Here is a 14,020-nt window from a genome sequence, read left to right as displayed (position 1 = left end):
GTAGGTACCTCGTCGTTGATAGTATCTCCGTTTTATTATGTTGGTAATAAATTGTGAAATAGTGATTTCGAAGGTCTCTACATTTTCTAATCATCTTATCGAGAAGCTCATCGTTTAAAATTCGAAATGAATGACACAGATATCCAGCAATAACTGAACATTACTTAAAACAGTTTATTTGTTCCTTCCGAGGCATTGTGAAATACCCTGCAATTATAATATTTTGTAATGCATATATAGAAAACAATTTATTTTATCGGGCAGCTTAATCGTGTAATAATTTGTGTATATACCTACTTAATACTTATAATATGTTCTATACTATATCAGCTTCAATACCGGTATCATAATATAGGTCGAACAAGTCATATTATATAGATACGTATACGACGTCCATAGATACGTAGGTACATAATACTAAATTACAAACTCAAGATTAAATTAATTTTTATAGCACTTAACGTTTTTCAAACATGCACTACATTAATTTATCAAAAGTATATACTTACAGTGATCTCTACTTTTCAACAAAATTCGTGTGACATAGGTATTTCTTTTAAATGCATTTTAAACTTTTTAAATCTATTCAATATATATATATGCATGCTGTGTTTCGTGTTCGTCTGTACAGCACACTCAAGTATGGTTAGGTACCGACACTTTATACAAACTCGACACCAACCGTGAAGTTCACACCACCATACAATACCTGCACAGTGCACACCCAAAGAAAAATATATATATTATTATTTATTAACATTACAACAGTTCACTTTATCTAGAAAAAAATAGCTCTACTCTGTCGTTATTTTTCTCGGTTAAATTGAACTTGCGCGAAGGGCGTGGTCGCGTGCAATCAACCCTGTGTGACAATAATAATACGACATCCGTCAAAAAGGAACAAAAAAACGGTTAGAACAATTTTGAAATGAAAAATATATAATATATAATAATATACATATAGGTATAAAGGTGTTGCAGAGTCCGGTCATTTCGTCACGATTGACGTTCCCACGAGTCATTTTGGCGGAAGAAATCCGTAAGGCAAGACCGATGGCGGTGAAACTTAGCACGTTCCCACGAGTGGTTGTATTGTATATGTTTGAATAAATGTTCAGAATTGCACGGTGCACTACCAGCTACTACATTACTACACTACAACACAAGAATCCGATGAAGTCGAAAAACGCCTTCTTCCGGTAGACTTCCGCGGATTCCAGCAGTGACCTGCACCGGAAGGCCTTTGTACATCCTGTTGGCGCGTAGCTGTGGCAATTTTTGAGTGGGGGACATAATAATCATAATAATAATAGTATACTAGTAGTAATAATAATAATAATAATAATAGTAATGAATAGGATAAAAAAATCGTATTCATTGTATTCTATTATAGGGTGCATTTGTTTCGTACGTTTTTCTCATGACTAAGCGCCGTTTATATATTTACTAAATAATAGCGCATATTATACAAAAGATTTGATTTTTTGATTCGACATAATGCGAACGTGATGACGTACCTACCAATGCTGCTGCAGGTAATGGGTTCAAAATATAAGAAAGAAAAAAAAAAACTATATAAGGAATATCGTTAAATTTGTCCGTTCGTTTATTTGTACAATAATTTTACCTCGATCAGACGATATCACATAATATTATACCATCGAGGTATCGGACATTTCTTTTCGTTAGAAAATCGATTCGTTTACTAGTGTGATAAAAATTCATAAAAAACGTGTGACGGACCAATGACGATAATTTAAGAAATAATAGCCCATGGCTACGTCGAGCAATACGTATAATATAATATATAATAATAACACACGTTTTACTGTCACTGTCCCACGTTCCTTAATTGAATATTGTAATGTACCACATCAAAGAATAATAATAATAAAATAAAAAGTCCAGTAGTACACAAAAGGGGGGGGGGGAGGGAGGGAATCGTATTGTCGGTGTGGAATACTTATACCTTAAACCTTATTATACAATTTTTATTGTATATAGTTGCATATGTACCATATCTAGCTATATATCATATTATTATATACTTCTTGTTTTGCAGCCACCGCATCATTACGGCGGTGTTACGGTAAAAATCATTACGGAACAGAATAATTTACTGTTATAAAAAGACGTGTAACCCAATTATAATAGCATATACTATTTGAATCATACGCATTACAATAATGTGTAGATAGGTACAAATGTTGACGTTGCAATAATATGACGTGGTCGCGACAGGACGCGTGCAGCGAAGAATGATCTGCTAAAAAAATGTCGACAGAGTGCATAATAATATTATGTATTACATATTATTATCTAGATGGACGCTCTTAATACAATATAGAATAAGATATTATAAGACAATTATAGGCAGTCAATGTTATTACAGTAGTTGGTTCTGCAGATTCAGCCTGGTAATCGCGGTAAACGATATTATTGAGTAATATATATTATTATACTTGGATCACTCGTGCTTAGAAATCGAAAATTCATCTTCGACTGCAATTGTTTTAGATTGTTTGATATAATGTACACTACGCCAACAACGGTGCATGCTAGAGTTTCAATAAAATCGGATATGTTAGATAGTCGATGTTTGCGCGTTGAAGGAAAAACAAACATTGTCGAGAATTTATATGTACCTACACATGTATATCGTATGCTTGTACACTAATCAAATTTGTACAAACAATTGTTGTCTCAGAACCGATTAAAAAATATACCCGCCTGTATACATATACACGATAACACTTAAATGTTATTTTTTTAAGTAGCATCAGAGTTAAACTTAATAGTTAACAATAGCGCATCGATTGAAATACAGCATAAAAACATGATATATAATATTATGTGTATAGGTACAAGATGTTTTTACAATAAATGTAACAATTAGAATATAATATATACACGGTCGGTCAAATAACCAAAAAAATGAGATTTTCGTTGACAAAATGCAATTCTATTGAAAAAAAAAAACGATTTCTAAATGTTTTTCTTTAAGTAATGACTGCAATTAAAATATGTTTATTCCTTAGGTTTCTCTACAGTCTTCGTGCGAAATGATAAATCTAGCATGGTATTCGCAACCAAGTTTGAATCCATAATGGGTGTAATTATAGTTATAAAAATTATTTGACCCGTCGTTGAATTATACAATATATACTCGATAGTACCTGCTGGTGAATATAACCACTGGTTTTACTATTAAGTATTTTTAAATAATTACTAACTTTAGAGGCTTTAGGGCACTGGTTAATCTTAACGTATTGTGCTCAAATTCTGCATAATTTGTTTATATACGTATTGAAAACTTTTCGGAGGGATCAATCATAGATAATCAAAAAAAAAAATGTCCCTATAAATATAAGAACTCCCCCCATTGACAGACGTAACATAACATATTATTGACTGCAGGTATTAGCAGGTACGAACGATCATTACTGTGTAATTAATTAGTATAAGTTGTAACTTGTAAGTATTAAATAAGTAGGTACCAATACTGTCTATATTTATTTTATTTTAATGGCAAATTTCGTTGCAGAAACACCCTGTATCTAATATGGTTATTTGATGATTGAAATGTACACAACTTTATCTACAACGACAAGCAAACAATATCATAAATTATTGGAATCTTGGATTAGGAGAGCACTTTCAGAAATAAAGCGAAGCTAGTAAAATGTCAAAAACAATCATTTGTAAATAATATTGCTGAAAAAAATAACAGATAACTAAAATAATTATTATTTGAACACGAATGTGAAGTAGACAAATTATTTAAAATACAGATAAAAATTACATATTGTATAATATTATCTTCCCACTCTACCTGTTTAAACATTAAGTAATGCAATCGTACACTGTTTTCTCGGTTTTGAATTAGCGGAAGGACATTTAAATTAATATATTCAAATATAATATTGTGTTTTTCTGGATTATGATTTATTATATAATAATAAATACAAACCAGGACATGATATAGTTGAGATCAGGTATTGGGCTAGTGCATATGTGCTGTGATATAAAACATTTGAAAAAAATCAAATGACAAATCCCTAGTTTTTCATTAAGGCTATAGAAAAATTATTGAAAATGATCTATTCACACACAATTTTTTAATTAATTTTCACATATAATGTAAAGGTTTTTTTTTCATTCTAATAATCGATGAACATACTGAACGTTATATTAACATTAAAAATGTAATTTCAAACGCAAACAATTCTACAAGTACCTTAACGTTTTCACGTATAACAAAACGTTAGTCACGTTTTTAGTCTTTATATTTTTATTTTACATAATACATATTATTATAGGGTAGTTTTATAAAAAATATAATCAATGTCGTAAGTGTATATGCATATAATAGGTAATCTATTAATATCTGAATTTTATTTCAAGTGTAATAAACTATAATCAAGTTATTTGAAAATTTTACCACTGAAATTTTTATCTAGATTTGTTTTTGCCGTGACATAACACTTGTGGCTTCAGAGTTGCCATAAATTGAATTTTCATCGTAATTTTCATATAACGGATGCATCATAGATAAAAATTAAAAACAATCAGTTTATGTATAAGTAAAATCCCTTTACATAAAGTAAAATAAATAATCAAAAATTCACTAAATATACAAAATTTAACGTAAAATGACTTGTATTGTCCACTATTATCATATATTATACCCAATGTTCATACAATATTATGAAATAAAACTAGAAAAAAATATTTAGTAATATGTCTGGTAATTACAATATATCCACAGATTTTCATAAAACTTTGCAAATAAATATAATAATATTAGGGTTTACTGTATAATTATAATATATATTTAAATATTTTTGTATCTATACATGTATTGTTGTATAGTATATTTTAACTATAGAATAAGTTACACTGTCGCTATTATTATAATGGCTTTATAGGTTGAAAACCCTCTTCTCTCTCGACGAGTTGCCTGACTGAAAGGTAGGTACTATATATAGGTAACATACAGACAATGCAATTTTATCAATTATTTTGTTCACTTATAAAATTATTGTATGCCTATTTGTACACTAACACGATTAAATAAATACAACATATCACATATTCGTTATAGTCTTATAGATATTTAATAATTATTATTATGATAGTAGCTACTTCATATCGGTTATTGATTTTAGGAATTATATTTTAAAATTTCATACTCGTCTTATCACTAATTTCATTTTCATATAAATAATGAATATTTCTAATATAAGTGTTATTTTTCATTTTGTATTTAGTATATTTTAATTTCTTGAACATAATATTAATGCATCATACTAAGTTGTTTTATTAATTTACTTCGGTCTTTGGCCGAAATTAAAATAATTATCGACTAGTACTTTTTGATAATTTTTAGGACATATTCAATTCTTTGTAAGTACTTCAATTAATACCAAATTCCAATTTTATTCCACATTGGATAATTTCAAACAAATAAAAGCTTGCTTCACTAATATATTATATTAAGATGATACAAAGATAAAGTAATACGTTTTAAAAAAAAAATTGGTAAAGTAACAAGTAATAACTATGAGTAGGTGCGTACATAATTATTAATCATATTTTTTAAGTTCTATGTCTATTTACTATTGGTGTTTCACTGTTTCTTATTTCAGTGCCCGAAACAAGAATTTATTGCGGTAGTTATGGAATCTAATTTATGAACTATACAATATTTCTTGTCAAAATTGATTTATATACCTAGTTTCATTGAACTTTTATATAAAAAAAATAAATTGTAAAAATTAAAGAAGCATTATATATATATTATTAGTTTTTTCCTTATAATTTATTTAACAATATGATAGGTAATGTTTAATAATTTTAATTTGATTAACTGTTATGTTAATGATTAACTAAAAATATTATCCGTATGTCAGTTAAGACATAGGAAAGCAAAAAAATAATTAAATTTATAAAACACAAGTCATTGTGGGTGTATTAATTTCTGTATACCTGTTCTAGTTAAATAATTTATGATCACAGAATCTTGAAACTTTTGAGAAAACACAATTTAATATTTTATAATTGTTTTTGTTCATAAATGAGAAATTGTAAAATTTAATTTACAATTTTAAAATGTTGATGTATAATTATTATCCAAGTTTTATTTTAATTTAACTTAAAAACTGTTGTAATAAAAAGTATGCTGTAATTTATAATATTTTATACTCATAAGTCATAACTATAAGTAATTCGATTTTAAATATTTTACACACATTTATTTATAAATAAAAAAATAATTGCAATATTCATGCGAAAATATACAATAAAGACGTAAGTATGTAATAGTGTTAATTTTACAATTCGTGATACATTATTGAAGGTGTTACCCAATCCAGATTCAAACACACCTTACATAAATTATTGATAATATAATAAAATCATTTATCCAAAAATTAAATAGTTTTCTGGTCTCAGACAACTCTTAATAAAAACAATTTTACGAACCATTTCCAATAACTGTAATAATTAAAAAAATATATAATTTATATACATTTGTGTGGATTGTGGAGTTGAAAAATGATCCAATATCGTAAGGGTCTTTATTGTTTTAGATCGATGTTACACAGAATGACAAAATTATATTCTTGCTGGTTAATATTCTCCGTGGCGTTAACGTCCGTCACCTATGGAGAAGAAGAAATCATTTTTCCAGTAACAGAGTCGAAAGACGATTGGTGGTCAAACACAATAATATATCAAGTATATCCAAGATCATTCAAAGACAGCGACAATGACGGAATTGGTGATTTAAAAGGTATGCACCATTGCTTATTGTTATTAATATAGGTATTATCGAACGTTTTAAAATATCAAAATGACTAAACATTATCGTAATATTAAATACGTTATTAAGGTATTACTGAAGAACTGGATCACTTTGTCGATCTTGGTATAGAAATTGTGTGGATAAATCCAATATTTAAATCACCCATGTACGACATGGGATATGATGTAGAAAACTATACGATGATTGATCCTATATTTGGTAGTATGACAGATTTCGAAGAATTAATATCGGAAATGAACAAGCGAGGTAGGTACCTATTTCAATATAGAAATACTGAATAGAAACTTAATATCGTAACGGAAATAACTATTTTTATTTTTAGGTTTAAAACTTATAATAGATTTAGTGCCGAATCATTCGAGTAGTCAGTGTGAATGGTTTTTACAGTCGATTAAAAAAGAAGACAAATATGATGAATATTATGTATGGCGTAATGCCGCAAATCACGACCAGCTCAGTAATTTAACCGTCACACCAAAACCTCCAAATAATTGGGTAAATAAAGATTTGTTTATTATAATGGCCATTTAGTTGGGTAAAATAGATGGTATATAAACCAAAACTAATTCAAATAATTAATTTATATATACTTAACGAGTGGAAAAGTGGACTAAACATTTCACAGGACATTCGATTTATCATAATCATGAATGCTTCCAATAATATTAAATTTACCTAAAATTTTCATTGACAGTTTTAAAAAAATATTCTGTTTCAAGTTTAATGCAATTAATAATAAGTATAAGACTACCTATTGTCCAATTGTAAAATACAATTACGGTAGGAAGTAATTTTCCTACTAATAAGGGTAGATAACATAAAATATTGAAACTGATGCACGAGCAGTCTTAAATTGAAAAAAAAAGTTAATAGTTTTCTAAATAATGGTTATTTGTGATTAAAATTATTTTATAATTTAAAAAAAAATTGTATACAATGATTTATTAGTAGGTACTAATAAGCTATAATACTTTAAAAAAATCAGTTTACCTATATTCCTAAGTTTTAACCTATGTAATATAATAATAATAGTTAAGCAAATATGGAGGCTCCGCGTGGACATGGAACACTGAACGAAAACAATTCTATTTGCATCAATTTAGTGATAAACAGCCGGATTTAAACTTTAGGAATCCTGAAGTACATAAAGAAATATTGGTAAGTGTTCGATTTAATTATTTTAATCTGTAGGTTATCTTATTCTTATTTGTATCAATTTAAAGAATATTATGGAATTTTGGATGGACAAAGGCGTAGCTGGTTTCCGATTTAACGCTGTCGGTAGATTATACGAGGACAAAGATTTTCGAGATGAACCAAAATCAGTTGGCCGAGAAAATTGGCCTATTTATTATTCTTTGGATCACATATACACACACGATCAGCCTGGAGTTATCGATACGGTTATTGAATGGAGAAAATTCATGGACGATTATTCGAAAAGGAAGAATACATTTCCTAGGTAAATTATTACATAAGTTATAAATGTAATATTATATAAATAATTTAATGCTACAGTTATTAGTATAAAAACCCTTAGTAAATAATAAAACAAATGTATGTATCAATGTTATCATAAGTAGATACGAATGTTTAAATTTTAGGTGCATAAAAATAATCCAATGAATTAATATTTATTTTTTGTTACATTATACCTACTTGTATACTATGTACAGGCTTTTAGCTGCAGAAGCACATCACCATGTCTGTGTATTTTCGTTGAGATATTATTTCGGAGATGAAAATAATCTTGGCGCTCAAATCCCATTTAATTATCATTTACTGATTCAAGTACGCAAAAACGATTTATTAAATTCAGTGGATAGAGCAATTAAATTCTGGTTTGAAGTGATACCGGCGAATAACACACCAAACTGGGTGGTAAGAACTTTTTATATTTATTGATTTAAAGAAATCTAGTATGGAATAGGCCGCTAAAAGACTTTGATTAAATATTTTGGTTTTAATATTATTTTCGTTAGTATCTGTATTAGATGTGAACAGTAAAAATCATTATAAAACAGGTTCAACGATTATTCAATTTTTTTATTCTCAATAAAATTTTTTAGATGGAAACCCTTGACACTGATAGGATATCATCAAAGTACGGCTCGGAAATGGTTCAAGTATTTACTGCACTAAAAATGTCACTTCCCGGCATTGATGTGACATATTATGGGAGTGAAATAGGCATGGAAAATGTATATGTGAGACCTAACCAAATTCAAGATTCATATGATTCGGGTGGTCAAAGGAATATAGAAAGCAGAGATTTTGCAAGGAGTCCTATGCAATGGAATGGTAGATCCAATGCAGGTGCGTAAACAATAGCCATAACGATTGGCATTGTACAAAAGTTCGTTAAATCTAATAATATATTAAAAAAATAATCAAATACAGGAAACCTCGTATTATGATTCCTATATAGGGACGTATAGGAATACGATGGGAAATAATAAGGTAACCGCGGTAACAAATCGGTCAATAATATAGCTACTCGATTTACATAATATAAATTATAATATGTATTATAATTAATTACGTTACGAAAAATATTTAATCAAATACGTCTTTTAAATTACAGACATTTCGAATAATTATTGTTACATTATTTATAAAAAAAAAAAAAAAATGCTAACAACTACAAACAGTTATACAAAATTGAAAATTATCGATAATAACTAACGATAATCAAACCAATAGATATTACAAAAATATAAAAATATTATCTGAATTAAGTGTTGTTCTACCTATAGTATTTATGAAAACATTATAAACTCTGACATTTGAATTATGGCTCATTAATTTGTTGTAAAAGTTATAATAATGGTTTTGTAATATTAAATGGAAGTAGATAAAATCACGTTTAAAACTTAAAACGAAAAGTTAAATTAAAATGCAATAATAACTACACTTTTTTTTAAAAATTCATTCAATAATGTTTGATCTTAGTTTATAAGACATGTGAATTCATTTTATAATAACACGTAATTTGTTGAATGTCTCTAAGGATTTACTGAAGCAAAAAGGTCGTGGTTGCCTATAAATCCAAATTATTACAAAATTAACGTCGAAGAACAGAAAAAAATATCTACCAGCAATTACAATTTTTACAAAAAAATGTCTCAACTTCGAAGAACTGATACTTTGAAATATGGCGATCTTCAATCGTATAATATAACTGATTCGATTTACATAATCAAAAGGTTATCAGTGTCAAATAAAATAATCCCATCTGAGTAATTTTAACTATTCTCAAACTGTCAAACTTTATTGGTTTTTTTAGATCGTTACCCGGCCACGAAACGTATCTGGTCGTAATGAACTTTGGAAGTGAAACCGAGACGGTCCTCCTATCTACGGTTATAAGCAACCTAAAAAAAAAACTGCACGTCTATTTGGGCAGTGAAAATTCAGCATATAGCCGAAGGTATTTGTTTTGATGTACATACTACCTAATCTGTAATATTTATAATTTCATTCAAAATAATATTGTTTAAATATGTGCATTTTGCAATGATAAAATATTATGTAATATTGGATCTTATTTGATTTATTTCAGTGATACCGTGTCCACGATTTCCATAGTTGATAAACCGTTGCACCTTCGACCACAATCGGTAGTCGTGTTGACCGATAATTTAATAAATGTCGACGAGTTCAAGAATAATGCTTTCAGTTACAGGCAATATAACTCTTCATACATTAGTCTTCTGTGTGTCTTACTACTAATAGGATATTATGTTGGATTATGTAATTAGTACTAATAACTTAAACAACAAATTTTATTTTATTTTTTCAATTATATTTGTAAAAATAAATGTTATCTACTGACTAACCATTTACACAACGTTTATATTTGTTTTAATGTGATTATATTTCCAAAAATTCTAAAATTATAGTGTGCTATATTATCATTGAGTTAAATAATGTACCTTGTGTTATACCTAAGCGCGTCTTACACACTCAAATTCAGTGAAATAATAGGTTACGTTTTATTCGTCTTAGGTGGGTAGGATATTATATTAGTTATAGGTTGTTATATTATTATATTAGCCATCGGGTTTTAAGTATTTTACTGTAAATCTGTATTTTATTTATTTGTGCATAAATACTTTAGTCTATGAATAATTTGACATCAATAAATAAAATAAACATTGTGTCTTTTAGCTCAGATAGATATCCATTAAATATAAAATTTAAGAATAATTGAAGAGTGCAAGCTTTATTCTAAATTTCACCAAGAATATTTTAATCTAAAAACTTAATTTTAGCATAATCACTACGTTGAAAAAGCGTTATAATATGTCAAATAAATTAAATTGAAACACTTATTAAATATTAAATTTATATAAGTTTATACTCTAATAAAGATGAAAGTATTAAACTATATATTATTTTTATACCTACACATTAAAAAATAACGTTTTGTAATTAAATCACTGTAATCAGATTTAAACCTGGTTAGGTTTATTATTTATAACGATTCATTATACAAGTATACTTTTAGCATGCAAGTACCTAGGTACTTAGAACATATACCAGGATGAAGTACCAATTTAATATATTTTTTAGAATAAAACTTTAAAATGATATAGACATAATATACTATTTATAAAATAAAAAATGAGACTACAACAACGTTGTTTGATACTAAAGTAAAACTAATAACAATTCATTCCAAAAAACGCTCTAGTTAGTGAATTGTTGTAAAAATATTATAGTAGTACATACTATGAACACGTATAAAAATATATGGTCGTATGAAAATAAATATTACCGAAATCCTTAAAAGAATCCATTTCACTCAGTTATTTTTGAAATTAGAGGTATTTTACCTATTGTAAAATATAAAGGTTTGATTATTCTCTAGGGCATCTAAAATTATGCGAGCAATTTAAAATTATCATAACATGCTTCAAAATTAAAAAATCAATATCATTTTTCGAGATGCATTATAAAACCTAATAAAATGGATAATTGTAACCGTACAATTTGTTATGTCATACGTTTTTAAGACGGAGAAAATATGCAGTGTGTCGTCCTATTAATGTAAAAACCGTATACGATTAATACATCTGTACGCACAAGGTACTTGATATAGTGTAATATTACAATTTTTAAAAAGGACATTTTTTTTTTTTTTTTAATGATATGTTTGTATCATTAGGTAACGTAGGCACCTGTAGTAGGTACCTGTGGTAGGTACCTACGTATATAAATAGGTATATAAAATACTTTTGAACTTAAAAATACTAATTACTTACAAATACAATTTTAATTATGTATAGATATGTAATTTAGGTATAAAATATAATATACGTTTTTATGTATTTAATAAATGCTGTAAAAAACATAAATGTCTTATTTTACTATTAGATAAGGTTTGTGAATACGTTAGGTTACCTACACATTTATTATAATAATATACCATAAATGTTATTAGTTTGATTATATAACAATAATATTCTAATAATAGGTATTATTACCCACACTTTTTGTTTAAGTATATTTCGTTGAATCGTTTCAAAATATTTCGACGGAATTTACATGGGTATTATTGTATTAATTAAAATTATCATTGATTCTAATAATATTCAATGCATTGGAATCATAATAATAAATTATTTCTGCGAACTCAATTTCACTAAAAAAATGGGTTTGAAACGTAGCAAATGTCATGGTAAAGAATCGTGATTTAAATGTTGGTTGTATTGTTTTGGTACCAATACTGTATAGTTAGTTAAGTTTTAGCTTTAGTTAGTTTTTATACTGTTTGATTGGTATACGGCTCCTCATAATTTATCTACACGTTAGGTACACTATTTATTTTAGACTATTTAGTATTCGAACGTAATGTAAATCTACTTGTTGAAAATCAGTGTTCAACATATTATGTTTTCATAATCCGTCAAGTAGTTTGATTTGTTTATTTAATATGAAACGGCTTGCGGAACAAGTCTACGAATATATTATATCTTTACCGATTCGATGCGCAAACCTCAAGGACGTGACAAAATATCCGCATGATTCATACTTGCCTTTATATATACATTCAGTTTTCACAGTCACTAAATTTCACTTTTATAATTAATTTTAAAAAAAACCAATATTATGGGGTTGTACCTACTGCAAATGAGTTTCTTTGAAATTTAATTCCTACAATAATTAAAATATTTAATGTAGACTTATAACTTATGTCTTAAAGTGGCAACACCTTTATAGAATACAATACGTAGAGACAGGTACAGATTAGACATTGGTACAAAATAATACAGGACTTTTCGATCGAGTGATTCGCGAATGTTCTTCGAAACTAATCCGTACAGTTGATAATAATGAATTTTATTTCGATCTGAAGAATAGGAGCAAAATAATAATAGTAATAATAATAATTACAACGATTTGATTATCGCAGACGAAGAAACTTTTTTTTTATAACGAATTTTAATTTTAAATTAAGAGAATTGCTCAATAAAACGACATATTGAGTGTGCGTGTGCGTATATATGTGCAATAAACAGATGTGAGTGAACTGTGACGATATTAAATTAATTTTTAACACCCATCGCAGTGTTTTTAATGAAAGGTAAAGACGTAATGTAATAATAGCATAATAAAATATATAAAATCGTTTTGGATACTCCATTGTTGTTTTATTCTATAGGTTAATTTAACTGCACAGTATTGAGTTTTTTTTTCCAAATGGGTCACGGACAAGAATTATTTAGAGATGCGATAGGGGCGATAACAAGTTTCCATTTGACACATGTCTTGTCGGTATATTATATTATAATGTATACGAATTATGAAAAATTATTATTTTCAACATACAAGCATACCGTATACAATAATTGTTTAGTTTTAGTATTGTAAAATTGTTTTGATCGAATAATAATTGCAATTCTACATTGTGTTGGATGGTCTAATTATTTTAACCGCTATTGTACATTTGTACCAATATACCACGATAAAATAATAATAAGCGTTTATGTTGTACTTATCATTATATTTATTGGTTTATATATATTTTTTTAATTAAAACCATTTTGCACTATGAAAGCTTTTTGGAAGTATATGAACCGTCAATACGCTTATAGTGTGCGAAGAAATCATAATCGGCTTCACAATATTATGTCGTTGACCTCTTGTTTAAAGTCACGAATGAAGAAGTTTAGGAACCATCGAACACCA

The 14,020-nt window shown here is 27.6% G+C and overlaps 1 protein-coding gene across 2 annotated transcripts; it reads left to right on the top strand.

The window, feature by feature from the left end:
* Positions 1–5,247: 5,247 nt before the first annotated feature.
* LOC100166916 (maltase A2) lies at positions 5,248–10,680 on the top strand. Of its 2 annotated transcripts, none has more exons than XM_001950021.4 (11): positions 5,248–5,406; positions 6,591–6,793; positions 6,893–7,072; positions 7,149–7,321; positions 7,859–7,984; positions 8,050–8,288; positions 8,503–8,707; positions 8,896–9,142; positions 9,837–10,032; positions 10,113–10,256; positions 10,389–10,680. In XM_001950021.4, exons 2-11 carry the CDS (start codon positions 6,595–6,597, stop codon positions 10,585–10,587), a joined length of 1,908 nt encoding a protein of 635 aa, XP_001950056.2. In that variant the 5' UTR covers positions 5,248–5,406; positions 6,591–6,594; the 3' UTR covers positions 10,588–10,680. The 2 variants fall into 2 exon arrangements, with proteins under 2 accessions (XP_001950056.2, XP_016656775.1); XM_016801286.2 differs by lacking the exon at positions 5,248–5,406 and adding an exon at positions 5,548–5,570.
* Positions 10,681–14,020: the final 3,340 nt, after the last annotated feature.

The sequence above is a fragment of the Acyrthosiphon pisum genome, chromosome A3, assembly GCF_005508785.2.
Source record: "Acyrthosiphon pisum isolate AL4f chromosome A3, pea_aphid_22Mar2018_4r6ur, whole genome shotgun sequence".
NCBI lineage: Eukaryota > Metazoa > Arthropoda > Insecta > Hemiptera > Aphididae > Acyrthosiphon > Acyrthosiphon pisum.
Note: the sequence above shows the minus strand (reverse complement) of the source record. Positions and strands in the feature narration are given on the sequence as shown.